The sequence below is a fragment of the Lutzomyia longipalpis genome, chromosome 2, assembly GCF_024334085.1.
Source record: "Lutzomyia longipalpis isolate SR_M1_2022 chromosome 2, ASM2433408v1".
In the NCBI taxonomy this organism is placed as follows: Eukaryota; Metazoa; Arthropoda; class Insecta; order Diptera; family Psychodidae; genus Lutzomyia; species Lutzomyia longipalpis.
In genome coordinates this window covers 4474509-4493697 of record NC_074708.1, presented here as the reverse complement: position 1 = coordinate 4493697, position 19189 = coordinate 4474509, and the positions used below count along the sequence as shown (strand labels likewise).

The window sequence follows — 19189 nt, the reverse complement described above, 5'->3', positions numbered from 1 at the left end:
AAATCTCAACCGTTTTAATCATTTATTACGCGTCGCGTAAAAAAACATTTTCCGAATATTTTACAGATCATTAACGCGTTAACAATTTTTTAAAAAACAATAAATAATAAATTAGAAAATTCTTTACTCAGCTCCAACAATTTTTCATTGAATTCTATGAAACTTTTCACAGGATTTTCCTTGCTGAAATATAATTGATGGAAATTAAACAACGACCTCTAAAAAAAAAAAGACCTTCAATTAAGGTAAAGTAAAAAATTCTCAAAGGAAAAGGGGGATTGCAAAATAGAAAGAAAAATAAATCAAATATTTTTGGGCAATTGCAGTGCAAAGCTCAAAAGCGATAGAGGGTGTGAGCGCATATCCAGCCTGCCAAACTTTCTTCTCTCCACATTTTATAGCATAGTCAAGAAAATTCACGAAAGGTTCTTCCGCTAAGAATGTTTGCCAAGGAAAAGAAAGTGAACAAAAGAGGTAGAATGAGAGAAAAAAAAAGATAGGAGAAAGAGCAAAACGCTTTTGAAGAGTAAGTGAGTGTGAAGAAAATGCCATTCAACTTCTAAAGGATTAATCTAAAAGAGAGATTTGACTTTTTTTTGGTAAACCGATTTTTGACTATACACAGAACTTCTTCACTTCTTTTGGCTTTGGTTGCGGTAATCTATAATAGTGTGGTGAGTTTTGCTGTTTTTTTTTTTCATAGATTGAATACCTCGAAGGAATTTCGTTGCATTTGGCATTTGGCGAATTGTCTGTACATTTCAGGGAGGCAGCTGGTATCCTGCGCGGCAGCGAGGCTGCAATGGTTGTCTTGATGGCATTGTTAACCCGAGAGGCGCGTGGCGGGATTATCGTTCTCGTTGTTGTCGTACTCTGTTGTGGGGTCTTTGTCGTGGTCTTTGTCGTCGTCACAACCTCCGTGGTGGTTGGAGGTGGTGTCGTGGTTGTCGTGGTTGTCGTTGGGGTGGTGGTTGTGGTAGTGGTGGTTGTACGACGCGTGGTTGATGTTGTTGTATCGACAACAACATTGGGACTCTCAGTATCCACGGGATACTCATATAGGAGGGGATTTTCGCGATCCTGATAGAGAAGCTCATCATCAACATCTTCTGGCTCGTATATTTCTTCCTCATCTTCGGGTTCATCTTCCTCCTCCTCCTCCTCATTCTCCACCTCAACATTGTCACGGAATGAGGCTCTCTCAGATTCGGTGGGTACATTCAATTCCGGCATTTCAACGGTTGCCCGGAATTTCTCACGATTCGCCTGATTGGCTAAGTCATCATCCGCACGGATGAATTCATAATTCTCAAGGTAGTGCTTCTTTGGTTTGTCTGAAAGGCGTTTGTAGTGTGTAAAGTAAACTGGACGATCAGTTATTTCCACGACTTTTTGATCAGAGTCAGTTGGGGACACGGTTGAGTCGAGGTCAAACTTTGTCAAATTCTTCTCAATTGTACTCTTAATTTTGGGAAAAAGTTTCTCCAGCGGAATCACCTCCTGCTGACGATCCCGATTAATTGAGCTTTCATGGAAGGCTCTCTCCTGAATTGGGGATGACAATCTATTGCGTAGTCTCTTCTGCGGCACTCGCATCTTTATTACCCGCTTTCGACTACTCCCTGGTGCCGTTGTTGACTCTGCTTTCGCTTCCTGCGTCAGTGGAATAAACCTCAGCTTTGGGGCATATGTTGTGGGATCAATATCGAGCGTATTGGCTGTTGTGTACACATAGGAACCCTTTATCCTCCCACGTGGACTGTAGGCTTTTGTACTTGTTCTGCTTCTTGACCTAGAAATGATAGCTGCTGTAAGATCTTCCACCACCTCAGGTGTTTCTGTCGCATGAGGTTCTTCCTCTGCAATTGTTGTCTCTTCAGCGGGCATTTGTGTTGTTGTTGTTGTGCTTGATGTGCTTGCTGTTGTGCTCGTTGTTGTTGTGCTCGCTGTTGTGCTCTCTGTTGTTGTTGTGCTTTCTGTTGTGACCACACTTGTGCTTCTTTCAGTGCTTGTAACATTCCTCGGGGCGGCCGTAATGAGGAAGTGACTTCGAAAGGGTGGTGATTGTGCATTTGTCGGATTATTCCTCACCACGGGCCGCAAGGAGGATGTACCTGCGCGTATTGTACTGTCTGTTGTGAGGAGCGTTTCGAGGCTCTTGTACGGGGAGACAATTGGACGACCACTTGTGGCGCCTGTATCGAGTGTCTTATTGAGAACTTCTTTGAAGAAGAGATTCCGTGGTGTTGTGAATGGCGTGTGTGTTCTGTTGATGAAAAAATCCACTGGGAATGTACCCCTATGACCACCAACCCTTGGGAATCCCTCTGTTGCTGGTATTGGTGTACTGAAGAACTTCCTTCGGGGCTGTGGGCTTGTCTCCACTACCCGTTCGAGAGTTGTCGTAGCTGTTGCAACTCTTGCTGTTGCATGATCCCAATTATAGGGGGATTGTGTTGTGGTGGGAATTACAAATTCAATTGGGGGATTTTCGCGATTTCTGAAAAATAGTGGCACAGGATGGATTTTAGCTTCAATCACTGGTTGTTGTGTTGACGTCGTTGTTGTTGTCGTCGAGGGAATGGGTTCTGTGGATGTCTCTACAGGAATTCTTCTCATTGGTACTTCACTGGATGGTTGTTCACTGTACGATGGCCTCACAGCGGGAGGCATAAAACTCTGTGGCTGTATATCCGAATATACATAATCGAAGATATTCTTCTTCTTAGCAACCGTCGTCGTTGTACTCCTGCCCTCAGATTCAGTCTCATTGAAAGGGGTCAGGGTTAATCGTGTGTATGGGCCTTCCCAATCTGCCCGTGCCAGTGGCGTGCTCGTATAGATACTATCAGTGTCTCTTGTGGTATTGTGGCTAATCGTGATGACTACTGTCTCTGGTTCCACACTGTGTTCCAGAACCTCACTCATGTGATCCCCACTCAACAGTGTGACTCTCTCCTGGGTGGGAATGGGATCTGGGGAAAGGGATGGGTATTCACTGGATGGGGAATGTTCAATGTCAGGATATGTCTCGTGTGTGTCATTAGATATTTCCGCGCGTGCCTTCAGTGTTAAAATTACTTTACTATCCGTCTTATTGTTGCTACCATCCGACAGTGATGATCTGTAGGGATGGGAAATAAACAGGACTTTACAACCACTTCTTACAAAAAAAAAAGAAACATTTCTTCTTTACTTTCTTTCGCCTAATTGTACTTTACTTCTGATTTATTCATTCTTGGCAAATTTATTTATTTTTTCTGCTGAAATACGATGAGTTAGATGCTTTCTTTTTTATTAAGAAAAAAAAATCTTGTTACGGATTAATAAAAGCTGATCGCTTAGAGATGGTTTGGGTTTAAACTGGACCTTTTACTCCGATCACGCCGCAAGATTTTTATTAGATTTTCTTTTAGTACGGTGTTAGAACCTTAAAGATTTCTCAACGAATTCTTTTTTATTAGTTTGTTTCTGAATCAATTGAGATTCATCACCATCATTCAGAAGTTTTCTTCTTCTTCTTCATTTTTTTTTGGATTCTTTAAGGGATTTAGAGAATGAATTAGAGGGTTGTTTGGTGGAAATGGTGAGAAAGGAAATGAGATGAATGATGTGAATGAAAATGATTTGTTTTTATTTAATCAAATTAAATTAAAAGAAAAAAAAAAGCTCTTTCACAAGAAATGATCTCTCCATGGTAATTTGAAGTAGTAGAAAAAAAAAAGAAAGGGGAGGGGACCCCGTGTGGATGTCGATGAGGAAGGAAAAGAACTAAAAGCAGCACTAATTCGCGATTTTATGCGCCTCTGTGTCTCTTTGCTCAAATAATTTTCTTCTTTTTTTTCACGGCTATTTGATTGAGACTTTCATTGGCTTTCCACCCCCCTGAATAAAAGTAAAAGAATATAGATTTCGCTCTCTACGCCAGATAAGTGTGTAAGAGTGGGTGTAGGCTGTCGCATTACTAATTGATAAACTTCTTCCCAATTGAGTGTCGCATGGTGTGGTTGATAAAAGGAATACCTTGTGGGCGCCGCTGAGTGGGAATATGCTGGCGTCGTGACTTTTTTGTGGGTGCTTGTGGTGATCGAAGGATATTTGGGGCTTGTGGCCGTCCGGTGTGTAGTTGAGATCACAATGGGACGTTCAGTTATGGAATTTAACTCATTTCTGTCTCCCCTTTAAGGACATGCAATTTTTTTTATAATGATTGTTTGTTTTTTAATTGACGTGAACCCTCTCCTCAATCTCATGGGGAATCTTTTTTCTCCAATATTGCAGAAAATGTATATTACCATGAAATGGAGCGAGAGAGAGAGAGTGTTTTATGTAGGTATGTGGGAGCACTTTATGCTCCCTCCGTGTTTTGTGTGATTTTTCTTTGCATATTTTTGCATTCTATATACTGAAATAAGTATTTTTATGTTTATCCATGTCTCACTTTTTTCTCATTTCTTATTTAACATCTCACACTTTTCTCACACTCAATGTCTGATCAACTTCTTGTATAAAAGAGTCAGCATTATAACGTATTATAGAGTTGAAAAAAAACATGTAATTTTGTATAATGATAAATGCAAGTTAAAAAAAAAAGTAATTTGAGAGTAAATAGGTAAATATTTTGTATAACAAAAAAAGGATAAATTAATAATCATGATTTACATTCATGTTTATGTCATGGATTGATTAGAGATTTTTGTTTTTAAAGGTAGAAAAAATAAGTTAATAATAAAATTGAAATAAAAAAATTATTCACAAATTAACTTTGGTAAAAAAAATCGGGCTAAGGGGGAGGAAATATTGGCTAAACATACCTGATTCCTTCTCGTGTTCCCTGGCTATAGGGCGTAAGTCCTTCCTGTTCGAGCTGGAAGAAGCATTAAAAATTGAGAAAATTACTTCTTAAATGATTTTTAAACGTTGGTCATAGTTCATAGTTTATCAGTCTTTTCCATGATTTTTATGCGAAGAAAATAATTTTAAAATAATAAAGAATTAGAGTTAAAATGCAAAGGAGATTATTCAGGCATATATGGATTTTTTTCTGTTTCGAGGAAACAATTTTGCCCCGAATTTTCCTGGAAAATGGAAAGTTTTTTGGTGATTTATTTTTCTTTTTTGATTTTCTGAAAGATAATAGGATCAAAATTGTTTTCTCGAATAAGGATAATTTCCGTATATTCCTGAATAATCTCTTATAGAATTAAAATATAGGGGTAACTGGGGCAAAATGTTAAATCGCAAGGTTCGGAAAATGGACTGAAAATGCATTTTCCCATTGAGATAGAAAGAAATCGTGTGAGACAAAGTTGTAGCCCGGAAAATTTCCTATAAGACAGTCGTCATTATAAAATTAAAATATTTTCTCGGTACATACCAAGGAATATATAATTCTCAATTAAAATTAACAAATTGCCCCATGTTCCCCTACCTTTAAATTCATCAAATAAACTTTTTAAATAAAAACGAATAACCCCAAATATCTCAAATTTACCCCATTTTACGATAATATATTCCCTCTTAAATTTTCTTTAGTTTTTACTTTCCGAAAAAATTCTTTTTGATTCCCTCAAAAGTATTATTTAGCAACTAAATTAAATTAAATTAATTACCTGTGAGAGGAGGACGTCATCATCCTCATAGTCGGGGGTGTATACTTGTGCTGGGCGTTCGTATTGCTGGGGTTGCTGATGAACATAGGCATCGCGGTGTGACTGAACTGGGGCATAAGGTGTGGATGAGTGTGTTGGCGTTGGAGATGCCGTAGTTGGTGTTGAACTTGAAATAATGGCTGGACGGTATGTTGATTGATGCTGAGGCTTCTGATTTGTATTCCCGCTGTACTGTTGACTGTAATCTATTGACCAAGCCGGGCTATTAGCAAAGAATTCCTTTCGCGAAGAAGATGAAGGGGATTACTTACCAACATCTCTGTAGAGTTCCACTTCGTCATCGTAGACGTATGAATAGGGATCGTATTGATCATATTGTCCTTGTGTGGTATTGTAGTAATTTCGTGTATTCTGTGTATTAACCTTTTGTGGTTGAATGTAAGAATTTGAAGCTGGTGACGAGGATTCCACTCTGAAAGAGCCACAATGATAAATTAAAGCAATTTGCAATAAAAAAGCAACGAAGAATTTAAAAAAAAATAATAAGAAGGTGTCCTAAGCTTGCTCTAGAAGCCTATGATGAAAGCAAGATGAAGAAGCTAAGAGATATAGATGGAAAAGTGAGATAGGGTGCCTTATGTACCTGTTGGGGAGTCTTTCGTCGAGGTCTCCGAGTCTGTCAGGTCGTTTTGTGCTCTTGGCCGTCTTCCACTTCATGGTGCCCCTATTGCCGCTGCCCACACTCGTGGGATTCCTCCCCCTACTGGGACGAACGGTGTAAATTTTGTGCGTGGTTACATCCGTTGTCGGTGCTGTGTGTGGTCTTGTGAATGGTTGCATTGTACCCTTAGTCGTCGTCACCTTCCATGGGTCTTTTATTTTAATTCTTGGTCTTGGCGTCGTTGGACGCACAACTGTCTTATTGGGTGCTCGTGGTCGTAGGTCTTGGAAAATGTCATCGGGGAATTTAATAATGGGCGGAATGGGGCTTGTGCCGCCAGAAAGGAGTCGGATATCGAGCTCTGTCACATGTTCATGAGGTGGTCTATGGGATGAGGGTTTAAAGTTCTGTGTGGGGGAAATTGTGGGATGAGGTCTGAGGGAGGGTGTTGGTGGTGGTCTTGGTGCCATAGTCTCAGACATTGGCATGAATTTGGACTTATTAGCTGGTGGCCTGAAGACTTCGTAGTCATCGTCGTAGTAGTATTCCTCACTACTTGGCGGAGGGGTGCTCTTTGGTGGATTCTTGCCAAAATTCGGTGGTGGAACGCTCTTGATGAAATTATTATCATTATATGGGCGTACAACGGTCGATGGCCTAAAGAATTGGCTACTTGGGGGAACTTTGGTTGACTTCTGTGGCGGTACCTCCTCTTCACTACTATCATAGTAGTACTCCTCATCCGATGCCAATGGCTTTGGGGTAGTCTTGACATTTTGGAGATAATTGAAGGGACGTGGTGTGCTCATACTGATAAAACTATGATTTTTCCCAATCTCCCTAAGTGGACCCTTCACGGTGTCCGGATCTGCTGAGGACAGATGAGATTGCCTTATGTCCGTTACAAATTGACTGAAGTCTAAATTGCTAAAATTAGGATTAATCACAGAAGGTTTCCGCACGAAGGTGTCTGAATTGAAACCGAGACCATTGTGTGGATTTTTGGGACCAGCTGGGGTTCCTATGTGCATTGTCGTAGGGGTTTGAGTGTAGGATTCATGCACAATTAGTGGCTTCTCAGTTGGAGGACTTTGAGTAATGTGGAAGGAACTCTTTGTTGTTTCACCTGAATTGCTGTAGATACCTCGGATGGGTTGGAAGCCAGGTGGTTTGGATGAATTGGGTTTCTGTTGTTGATTCCCAGAACTATAGAAGCCTCCGCTGTAGTGAGATGGTGCCGGTGTGGTGGTTATCAGGCCAGTTTCTTCGGGATTATTGAAGATGTTGTAAGCATAAAATCCTGGCCTAATCTCTGATGTTGGATTAAGTGGTTTGGTAGCATCTACCGGTCTGCCATCTTGCTGAAGCCTATAGTGTTGCTTCAGGTATTTATCTGACGTTGTTGCGGGGGTGGGTTTATTATTGTAAAAGCCACCCACTGTGCTGAAGGCTACAAAGGAACTCTTTGGCGTGGTATTTGGGAGATAATTGAAATTTTGATGAGGTTTTGAACTTTGAATGTTGGAGCTACCACCACCAGTTGGTACGCTTCCCTTTGGATAATGGAAAAAGGAGAAATTATCCGGGAGACCTTCGAGCTCGTGTGAGGTGTCTTTTGTGGGTTTAGGTTGGGATTCAGACTGATGTGACAGAGAAAGGGGATGTATAAGGACAGGGACTAAGTCTCCGTTGTTTTTGCGTGGCTTCTCCCGCGGTGGCGGTGGTGGATGATCAAAACCCCCATATGCAGCTGGTGCAAAGGCATTCTGTATGTTGTCACCGCTAAAGGACGTCTTGGGGTTGTATACGCCAAAGGGATTGCTCAGGGATGTTCTCACATGTTGACCCGTACTCGTGAAATATTGATTGATATTCGTATCCACCAATGGTGGCGGATGGAAGCCACTTAGGTGCTTGTGCGTGTTAGTCTGAAAGCCACCAAAAGCCCAAGGCGTCTTGGCACGTAGCTGCCGCACTTGGCGCACCTGACCATCATCATCAGGTGCATACAGTGCAGCTGCTTCGGGTATTAGGTCACTCGTCTCCAAATCCTCGTCCGTCTGCACGTCTCGCTTCTTTCTGTCGTGTCGCGTCTTCGTCCTCGCACCATTGTCCACGTCTTGTAAAGCGTCCTCACTGCGAGCGGCAACTCGTGAGTGTCAATGTGCCACAACACCAAAAACATTCGTATAAAAACAGATTTGGTGGACACACAGAGCCCAAGCGTGTCATACCACCGAGCATTACAAGAACAAGAAAAAAAGCAAAGCCCTCACTCACCTGTACTGATTGACCTGAGAACCAAATGCATATGATCCTACTTTCCCATGACTCGGGATGGCATTTACACTTGACTGCTGGAAGATACCGTCTCGGTCGCGCTGTACCTGACCCACTGTACTTGGCTGTCCGCGGTACACTCGCTGTTGCCTGTCGGATTCCTCCTCTTCTGCTGGAGGCAGGGTATCATGGGCATCTGCGTATAGCTGCAATGTTCAGGATAGATTTTTTTCTTTAACAGAAATTCCATTTTTAATTTTTTTTTATCTTCCTTCTGCCAAGATTTAAATTTTTAAAAAATCCTATAAAGAGTCTCTTTAAAAAAATCATAAAATTAAGCTATGGGGCAGGCTAGAGAGAGATAGAGACACTCCACTTGCCGGGTGAATAGTTCCAAATTAAAGCTCATAATTAAAATAAAATAAAACATTAAAAAAATTGAGGTCGCTTTCGTCATGAGATCTTCTGCAAATTTTTTTTCTTCTCTAATCTAAAAATGTTGAGAAATTCCCACCGAAAAAAATATATGTAAACCATTCCCCTCCCCATTGCAAAAGCATCAATTATGTGAGAAGTGTTTCACTACAAATAATCAAATCATCACCTCACGCGCTATCTTGGCAATGCTGCCTAATTGCAAACAAACCATAAAATTGCAATTATTAATTAGCAATCTCCAACAAATCTCGGGGTTTTGCACTTTTACGAGCTAAACCGCACATTTTAGCTCTTTTAAAATGAATATAGGAAATGATTTAACATGCAAAAAGGCGTTCACTCCGTGTGTGCGCTCACAAAACACGCAAAAAAGTCATCAAAAATACTCCACCTGGGCGATGTCCTCTTGTAGAGACACCTGCTTAGGTTGTCCACGTGATGTGATCACCGGATTTGGGGCTACTCTCAGCTCTGGTGGTGGTGGAAGGGATTGAATTTGCGCAGGAGCCGATGGGCCCGCAATCACAGATGGGACAGATGTGAAGCGAATCTTCTGCGGTTGTACCTGCTGAATCTGTGGCACTCGCGTTACTTGAGGCTTTTTTGGGCAGGGAATTAAACAATTAATTTGTTTTTCTAATCAGTGTCCTTTTCAGAAGGATTGCAAAGGAATAAAATGAGCTAACCTGCTGTTGCTGCTGCCGTGTTGCGGGTGTTGAAGGTGCTGCAGCAGCTTCAGCAGCATCACAGCCCACATTGCGTGGCCAGTCGCATGTTTGCAACTCATGGCTGTACATGAGGCCACCGGTGCAACTCTCCAGCAGGGCACTGCCAAAGACGCACACGTAGTATTGCGTGCAGTCGGTGGGATGAGGGTAGTAACCAAACTCCTCGGGGCAGTCAAAATCCGCATTAGCGGTTGATGTGCTTTGTTTGGGATTCACCCCAAAGGCACGTGCTGTGGGTCCTGATGATCGCGCCGACTGACGCTGTGAGTAAACTTTTGCTGCATCTGAAAGTAGAGCAAAGAAATTGAAACGGTTAGAATGAGATTTAAAAAGGATTTAAAAAGAATATTTAGTCCAAAGTTTGGAAACTAAAAGCAAAAATTTCGTTAAATGGGCAAACAACGCCTTAAGGAAATGCCAAAGTTGCCCAATTGTAGCACAAGAGAGGATTTTTTTTCATCGAGAATGTCTATTAGCAAACGCCGTACAATAATATCTTTTAAAATACTTCCTTTTACATGAGCGCAACATTTATAAGAAAACTCGAATGCCATGTTCAGGCAATGTATCACATTTCATTCAATTCAATTCAATTCCAAATTGCGCATTCGCAATCTTTCCCTCTTGTTTGTGAGCCTAATCTCCCAAAAATCTCCCCACTTCATTGTCTTGCTCTGAATTTTGTTCACCCAAAATAAAAAAGAACGAAGAATGTTGAAGAAGAAAAAAAATTCTTGTGGCAAAAGCAAAATTTTTGCGCAATTGTCCATGGGGCGCGGGGAGGGTTTAGTTTTTTTTCTTTTTAGCATAAAACAAGGAGAATGAATAAAAGCTACAAGAATTTGATTTAGTTTAACGACTCATGCACGAAAAGTGTAACTCTTTTGCAGAAATTGCAAAATCACATAATCCACAACTGTGCGCGACTAAGAGCGCGCTAAACCAGGAAATGGATTTTCTCCATCATACAATTCAAGCATAAGACACACACACTTCTTGTAGCCCACCAAAGGGAGGTTGGGAGGGAAAATGAGTGCGCTTTTGGTGCCTCCGGGGTGATTATTGTAAATTTTCCATCCACAACACTAATATTTCGTCGCGCCATCCCGCATGGTTTCTCGCGGTGTGAAGGTGTCTCTCTGCAGGATGTTTATTGCATGTTAGATTATTATTATTTTGCCGAGAACACGACTCACATAATTTTTCCTAAATATACAACATCATGCGACAGCTGTAGCCATGCTGAAAGATGAGATGATTTGGTGGTAAACACTTCTATGAAGAAATGCTCTCAACTTTCATAATTGGCATTGTCTCAGCTCAGGTGTCAGGTGCGCACGGGTGGTGGTATAGCGAAGATGCACATTTTTTGTGCCATCCGCGTGAGTCTTTCACCCATGGATGACCATGTGTGTCAGGGCTGGGTGCTGTATTTGCCATTGTTTTCATGCGATACTACTTTTAGCGCATCTCCCGCACTCTCGCACTTTTTTGCACATCCAATTTGCACCTCCAGAATGCCCAATCAAACATTTATTACTCTTCTAGCTATATTTTTTCTCCTATTTATACAAATTAATGGCAATTCGGATCGCAGAGACATCTTCAAGGGCTCCCCGTGCGGAAAAGTGACTTTTTGTGCGAAAGATTGAGGTGAGATTGTGCCCCGTAAGAGTTTTCATTGCAGGTGGAATGGAAAACAATGGGTGGAACAATACGTTATTATTCCCAAAAGAAAAAAAAAAGATTTAAAATGCAACACAATCTTATCTCCTAGGAGATATGTAAGAAGTTTAATAAATCTTAGCCGCTGCAGTGCATCCCGGGAGAGTCATTTAAAATACGAAGAGATTTTCATGAGATGAGAGAAAAAGAAAAGGCGATCGAAGGAAATCTTTAACGTTCTGTCTGATATTTAAATGTTGGCTGAACCTTTCAATTCAATAGGAAGTTTCTTTGCTTTGGATTTTATTATAAAGGTATTTTGCTGCAATACTAAATCCTTACAAAGCTTACAAAAGACTACAAAGTATTTTAATTGTTGAACGGTGCGTTGTTGTATTAGTTTGTGTACCATTTTTTTTATTTTGTAATCTTTCATTGTAAATTACGCTATTTTGTAGCAAAAAAAATTATTTAACAAATTGTTAGATAAAAGCATCAATAAAAATCGAAAGAATGGTTGAATTAGAATTTTTCTCAGTCTTAACACTACAAGATCAAAAGATTCGTTAGAACACCTCAAAAGCTAGCTAAGAAAAATTAAAGATCTCTTTAGAGAGATTCAAAAAGCAGCAAAATCTCTTATAAATAAAATTTCCCAGTTATCTCTATTAAATAATCTATTCAGTAGAATCTTGTAAAACATTCTAAATACCTATTCTCTGAACATTCATCACACATTTCCAACAAGAAAAAAAAATATTTAAAAATACACACCATTCAACAAGATGTTTTACATTCCATTGAAGAAAAAAAAACTCCCAATTCCGTGAACTTTTTTTTTCTTGAATGAGAAACACAAATAAAAGTGAATGGATCCCAAACATATGATGTTGATTCTTCTGCGTGATGGTTGGTGTTTGTGTTTGCAAACTGAAGAATCGGCAGTACCTCTTTCAGTACAAATATTTACATTAAATAATGCACTTGAGGTCACAATTTCGCATGCTTGATAATGAAAATGCTTATTGGGATAACGAGGTGAATTAGCATATTGATGTTTACTGTGAGATCTAACTTTTGCTGATTTTTTTTACTTCTAAAATTATTTTTATTTCTTTTATTTTTTAGGAAAATTGTCGTGTGATTCAAGAAGGAAAATATCGAGAGAAACTTTCTTGATGATGGAAATGTAGAAGAGGTTTACAAGAACTTCAAGGAATTAAGAAAAAATCATATTGCTGAGCTAAAATTTCCCTGGAGTGTTTTCTGGGTAAGTAAAAGAATTTTTTATGACCCAGAGCAGCTCTTCAATGTTTATTCTTGACCTTATTGTACAGTGAACTCAAAGAACCAGAAGAACTAATATAATTGATCAAACTGATCCCTTTTTTTTCTTGATTAAATCTTGATTTTTTATTATTTCTTGAAACATTTTAAGGAATTAATCAAGATTCTCCACTAAAGAATTCAAGATTTTCATTGAATTAATTCTCATTCTCTAACTCAAGACGCAACAAATGCAAAATACTCCAACAGATGCAATATATTTTAGCAACCTTTCTGTGCAAATTTTCTGAGAGACTCAAATCATCCCACAAAGTATCCTCATTTGTCTGAAAATTCCCATATAAAGACAGGATTTAATTCAACCACCTGCAGCTCTAGTGAAAAATTTACATAATCTGCTCGCGGAGGTATTTTTAGGTGTACCACAAGAATTGAATGGTTTGCGGAGTGAAGGTATATGCAAAAAAAAGAATTTCCATCTCTTACCTCATTTCCAAGTAAAATGTCTCCCATGTCAATTGCCAAAGCCAATTCATATCCAATACAAATTGCAATTGAATACTGAGAGAGCACTTATGGATGGAAAAAAAAAGAAGTTATTGAAGTATCTTTTGCCATTGAAGTAGAGGAGAGCAAAAGGGCGGCTATTTGTAGGCTGCCCACCCCAAAAAAGGGCAATGATTTGCATCTCAAAAGTCGCGAGGGTTTTTTGCATTGAAAAGGAAAATTAGTGTAAAATGTGAAAGACGTCTGTTGACGGAGGGGGGCTGCATTGAAAAGTCAATGCGACTTTATGCGCAAAAAGATGTTTGGTGAATGGGTTATATGGATGGAAAATGTCCATTGCGCCCACTTTTGTGACTGCCTCGTTCAATTCATTATTGTGTGTTAAATTGTTTGCCTTTTGCACTGATTAATTATACAACATACACGATGGCTGAGGAACGAACTGCACACACAATATCGCGTCAGACACTTTGGCAGAGGCCCCCGCGTGAGTGTGTAATTAAGTAGACTAATTTTATGAAATTTATGTACCACCATACCCGCCATTCATTTTATTATTTGCAATGATACACTTCATAATGTTATGAGAGTCATGCGAAAACTTGAAATTAATTGCTGCGCACAGATATCATTGCACGGTAGGTGCCATTGAGGTGTTGTTTGTTATATGTTGCTTAAAAGAAGAAAAGAGAATCACAACTCACGCCTTTATGTCGAACAATACAAGAAGCCGATAGAGAATTTTCTATGTCGTGCAATTTTATGCTCAAAAGAATAAATCTCTAAATTCAAATTATTATTGACTCCACAATAATTCGATTTCAAACATAAAGTAATCTCTTGAAAAGGAATTATTAATTTTCTGACCACCACTGTACGTAACACAGCATACCTACATATAAACTTCTCAAATGCACCGTAAAATGGTAAAGAAAAGAAATATATAGCTAAAAGCGTGCCAATTATTTACCTTTTTAACTCCCCAATCCTAAAAAGTTTTTCAATCTCCTCGCGGGCACTTTGCGTGGGCTCCCATATTGAGTAATGAAATACAAAATTAACAAAGAAAGCTCATTGAGTGCACAAAGTTTACCGCGCTTTCTGTGTGCAAAATTGCCAATTTATGCACACACCACCAACTTTTGCACCAAATTCTATCACACGCAACCTCCTCCCTCCCATTTTGGGTGCAATATATGGATAAATTTTCAATTTTGAGCGTGACGGAATGTCTTCTTATTGCAAAAGAGATTTATAAGAAGTTTTTCTTCTGAAGAAAAAACGACTCAATTAATGTGTTTCACACCTTCAGAGTTGTGTGGAGATAAAGTTGATATAAAAATGTTTGTTATGATCACACGTTTATGTTTAAGAGTCTTCAGATGTAATTAACTCTTTCATCATCATCCTACCAATATGTTCACACTGCTTTATGTATTTAGTATAAGTTCCCATAAGCAGAGATTTGTGGTTGATTTTTTTTTAAAGCAAAATGGCATTGTTGTGACTTCTTAGCGTGGAATCATATATTATTTAATGTTCAATATTATCGACGGAGCTATTTTGCTGGAGAATAAAAAATTGAATTTGTAATAATTCTTTGTTATTATGGCCTTGATGAAGATCTTAGTCAATTCACGAAAGCTCTGATAGAATTTTCTATTTATTTCTACACTAACAGATTTTCGAAAGCTTAACCCTTGGAGGATTTTGCTGGCCAAAGTGGCCAATTTGACTTTTTTCAATCACAATAAAATTAAAATTTATTTAACGTTTCGTGATGAAATCTACATTTGTGTATAGAAGAGTTTTATTACTTTAAGATCGTCAAAAGAAAACTTGGAAAAATATTTTCTTTTGAAAGAAATGAAGGTCAAACTTTTGAGGTTAGAAACCTCGATCCTCCAAGTGTTAAACCAAAACTCTTATGAATTTGCCAAAACTCACTAACCAATCAAGGATCTTCTTTAGCACCCTGATTCTTCTGCTCATTCATTTTTCAATTATAAGAAAATTTAAAATAAAATTTCAATAACTCCTTGAGCAGCTTAGCATTCTCGTGGAAATTGAGGAATTCTCACTGAATGTAAACAAACATCTATTTTTCTCTTAAACCACGATCTAATCCACCTTGAAATTCACATAAAATCCAAAGGTAACAAAAAATGAGTTCACTAACGATTACTTTTCTCGTATTGTAGCCGCACGAATTAAGATTGAATACCTGGTGTTGGCAAAAGAATAATCAACTCATGTAATTTACTCTGTTGATGCTATGCTATCATTCATCCAGAGACAAATCTCTAATTACTATTTAGATTCCAAAGCGTGAGAATGTTTAGCATTGAAGATGGTGACAATTTATTGGGAGGAAATCAGCTCCACCTTCTTTGTGAAAATTTGCACACTGAAGAAGATGAAAAAAAATCACAGCTAAGAGATTAACTCTGATGAGTGCATTGAAATTCAGGAATTGTTCTCATGACTGTTTTAGGGTTTGGTTTGCTCTTAAAAAGACACCCACATGGTGCGGTAGCGATCATTAACAGTGATCCCCTCTTTGCGTTGAAAATATTCTTCGTGGAGATGAGGGCAATTTGCTTGAGGGGGATTATTGTTCGCACGCGCAAAAGGTGAATAAGCCGGTGGGCATATATCTCATTCCTCCAGCGTGCGTCTTCCTTGATGTCGTAAATTCCTCCACACACCTTAACGTGGGATGCATGGAGATTCGCGTAAATTGCGCCAACAGATGACAAGCGTCAACAAAATTGACCAAAGTATCCATTTCCATGTCGCTGAACTCTCGCAAAAATATTCCTCAATTTATGGGGTTGTTGCTCAAAGAAATTTCCTTATGATGAGGCTATGGGATAGAGGAGTTTCTCAACACTACTCACTGATGCTTATGTTTGTTGTGGTTTATGCAAGAGGGAAAAACAAGTGGAGAATATTCCAATAAATCTTGAATATTTTTAAAATATTCTTTACATTTTAAGAATATTTTTTTTCTGTAGTTTGGAGGTAAGATTCGACTAAAACTCCATCATTCTAATAATATCCTCATCCGTGAGTTCACTAAACCCTCCTCTCTGTTGAGATGTTTATTGTTATTTACTGCTCAATGGGAACTCCTTAATGTTTTTCCTTATAAAAGATAGATGGTCAATGGAGAACGTATTTATTTTCTGCTATTCGAATTTAATGTAATTCTATGTGAATTCTGTGGGCGCAAGATGTGACAACATCCCATCGAATAAATTCTTTCTTCACAAGAATCGTGCCAATATCTTTTTTTCTCACCTTTTCCAAAGAATATTGCAAATCTATAATATTTTTTCCACGAAATGCCACTGCAGTGGTAGAAAGTTAGGGCTATAAATTTGCAAGAATTCACGAAGAAACAATAAACCTCTCCTGGACGTCCTTCACATCGATTTTTCCACCCGAAATTCTCAGAGTTTTTCTTGGTGATCTTTTTTTTATTCGTTAGCATCTCTCCCAGGTAGCTCGCGTGATTTATGGGCATTTTATGTGATTTGTATGCAAATGATGTTTTGACTCTTATTTTTTTATGTTGAATCTTTGCTGTTACTCTTCCTGCACAGCATGATACTGATGGCATGGCATCATCAAATATTTCTCTTGCTCATCTTGCATGACTTCTCAAATAGACATCTCCTGATCTTGTCACACGGAATGCAATTAGCAGACAATTATTCTTCGTCACGACAGGGCTCCCCGCGTGCGAGACTTTCTTTGAAAGTGAATGATATATTTTCTTGAAAGTAACAAATTGAAAATTTGCAAGTGATGGTTCAATTTGAAGTTGAAGTTAGAAGAATACAATACTTTCTTCGTGAGAAATACAAACCTAGTGTATTGAGTGTTTGTTATTTGAGTTAATTAAATGGAAAAACTGCCAATTAAAATTAAATTATTTCACTTAAGGAAGCCTGAGGCGATTTCGTACCATACTAGAAATATTTTTATTGCAATTTCTACGAAGGTTTTTTTAATTACAGAACCTTCAATTCTTAACATAGATGCCCTAATTATTTATTTAATAAGTAAATATGTTTTTATTGGGGTTAAAAGTATGTCATTTTATCAATTATTTAGCGACATTTTTTACAATAAAAATTGCAGAATATTATCTTTCCTTCTCCTCCTCTATTCCTCCCTATATTTGGTATTAGAACAAGAAGTGCTTCGCAATGAAGAGAAGTTTTTTTTTTACTTTTAACTAAAAGATGTAAAATATTCCACAAATGCACCTCATAAAAGGTTCTTTGGCCACACAATGCATCACCAAATGCCATGGGAGATGATTGGTGAATGGTAGCAGCGCGGTTGTGATCGAAAGAGGTGCAACACATTAAAATCCTCCACCTCGTGATGGTGCAATAAATCACCTTGTGACGCGATATCGAGTGCACAAGAGCAGAAGAGCACTGCGGCAGCAAAAGGTGTGCGCAATCTCCCGAGACATCGCCGATGACCTTTAAGGGGGAGCGTGTTTTGGTCCATGAATTGCAAGATCGCACAATTATTTGTTTTGCTATGGTGCAGAAGGAAACAGAAGCGAAACATCTTCAATTACGCGCCGGAGCAATGAAAGTCATGATTGAAGCAGGTTTCCCATTGTTCAAAATGAAAACGAGCTCATATGCCACACGAGAGTGAGTCTCCTTCACCTGGCCACCGTGGGGCTTCTCTTTTGCGCTCACTATTCTTTTTTTTACCATTCAAACTCATCTGTTTTTGGCGAAGGTGTGGGACTCACGGTGCAGTGAGCGATATGGTTTTGGCTTTGAGTCACATAATCTTAGATAACTTTTATAATGTTAAATTCTCTTTTATGTGGTACAATGTTTTACAATTCTCTTGAATGCCATGTGCTTTGGGATTTAGCACAGGTGGATTCTCTTTCTTGCATCTCCCATGTGGGTCACATTCTCATGTTAAAGTTGACGTTCTTTGCATTACGTGATATTTTGAATAACCTTGAGGAATTGCATACTTTTAGGCACGGAATGGTAGTAAGGATAATACATAATTGAGATGGAAATTCCAAAAGCACCTCCGTGAAATTTTTATAATGAAGTATTTCACAGAGAGGACAGTGAGGGCTTCTTTTGCATAAGATTCAAACATCAGGGGAACCCTTATTCATCTCAAAAGATCTCTGTAGCAGCATCATTGGCAATTCGCCACTCATTTGTCACTGCAATCGGTGGCACGTTAGGTGAAAAGATCCATCGTCAAATCAATTACAATAATCATCCAATGAGGAAACTATCGATCTCCTCTATGCCTTTGCAGCAGCAGCTCGAGAAGAGGTCCCCCCTTTTGAAAATTCATAAACGACCATTTTGATAAATGTGCAGAGAGTTGCAGCGGATGACAACACAATAGATGACTATGTTGCTACCTTTTTGCGCAATCCCTCCGTCTGGCCTTTTGTGCCGCGCGCGCTGTATTTCCATTCGTCGCAATTTGTGCACCACTCAAATTTCTAATATAGCAAAATCGTGAAATTATTCACCAACAGTCGCAAATTCCTTCTTAAAGCTCCCGCTCATGGCACTATTTTCGACAGCCCATATTGCATAAAATGTCTCAATGATATGTCTCTTTTGTGTCCCCTTCGCCATATTGATCCCATTTTTGCGCCATGTCGCGTTCTTATATGCAGAAATTGAGTGAATTTGATCGTTTTATTTTTTCATTCTCGTTCATTTCACAAAACTCCCGTGGTCACGCGAGATATTCCTGGATTAGACATTACAAAACATCTCTTTCTCTCTCTATCCAATTCAAAGGCAATTTTGTTGTGGTAATTTGATGAAGTCTTTCTTGGAGACATGCTCGGAATTGAAAATAAATTACTTCTTAAGCAGAAGGAACGAATTAGCAGTGATATATGATCATTTTGATGAGATCTTTTTCTCTGTGGTAGCTATAAGTGAAATCTCCTCACTTTAGGCATAGTTTTCTTATATAGTTAT

At 38.9% G+C, this 19189-nt stretch overlaps 1 protein-coding gene across 4 annotated transcripts in view; it reads right to left on the bottom strand.

Annotated features, from left to right (window-relative positions):
- LOC129788711 (mucin-5AC) overlaps window positions 1-19189 on the bottom strand; it is a 1053002-nt gene that overhangs the window by 991616 nt on the left and 42197 nt on the right. For 2 of the 4 annotated variants that reach the window (XR_008750383.1, XM_055824967.1), the window contains exons 2-8: window positions 9678-10003; window positions 9383-9589; window positions 8554-8759; window positions 5924-6084; window positions 5613-5857; window positions 4815-4867; window positions 713-3124 (exon numbers count right to left, since the gene is read on the bottom strand). Coding sequence is in view for 3 of the 4 variants with exons in the window: in XM_055824967.1 (XP_055680942.1) it covers window positions 713-3124; window positions 4815-4867; window positions 5613-5857; window positions 5924-6084; window positions 8554-8759; window positions 9383-9589; window positions 9678-10003 (3610 nt within the window). In the remaining variant the exon portion in view is untranslated. Of the gene's footprint in view, window positions 1-712; window positions 3125-4814; window positions 4868-5612; window positions 5858-5923; window positions 6085-6255; window positions 6376-8553; window positions 8760-9382; window positions 9590-9677; window positions 10004-19189 lie in introns of all 4 variants that reach the window. The other 2 variants (XM_055824965.1, XM_055824966.1) reach the window with 2 other exon arrangements.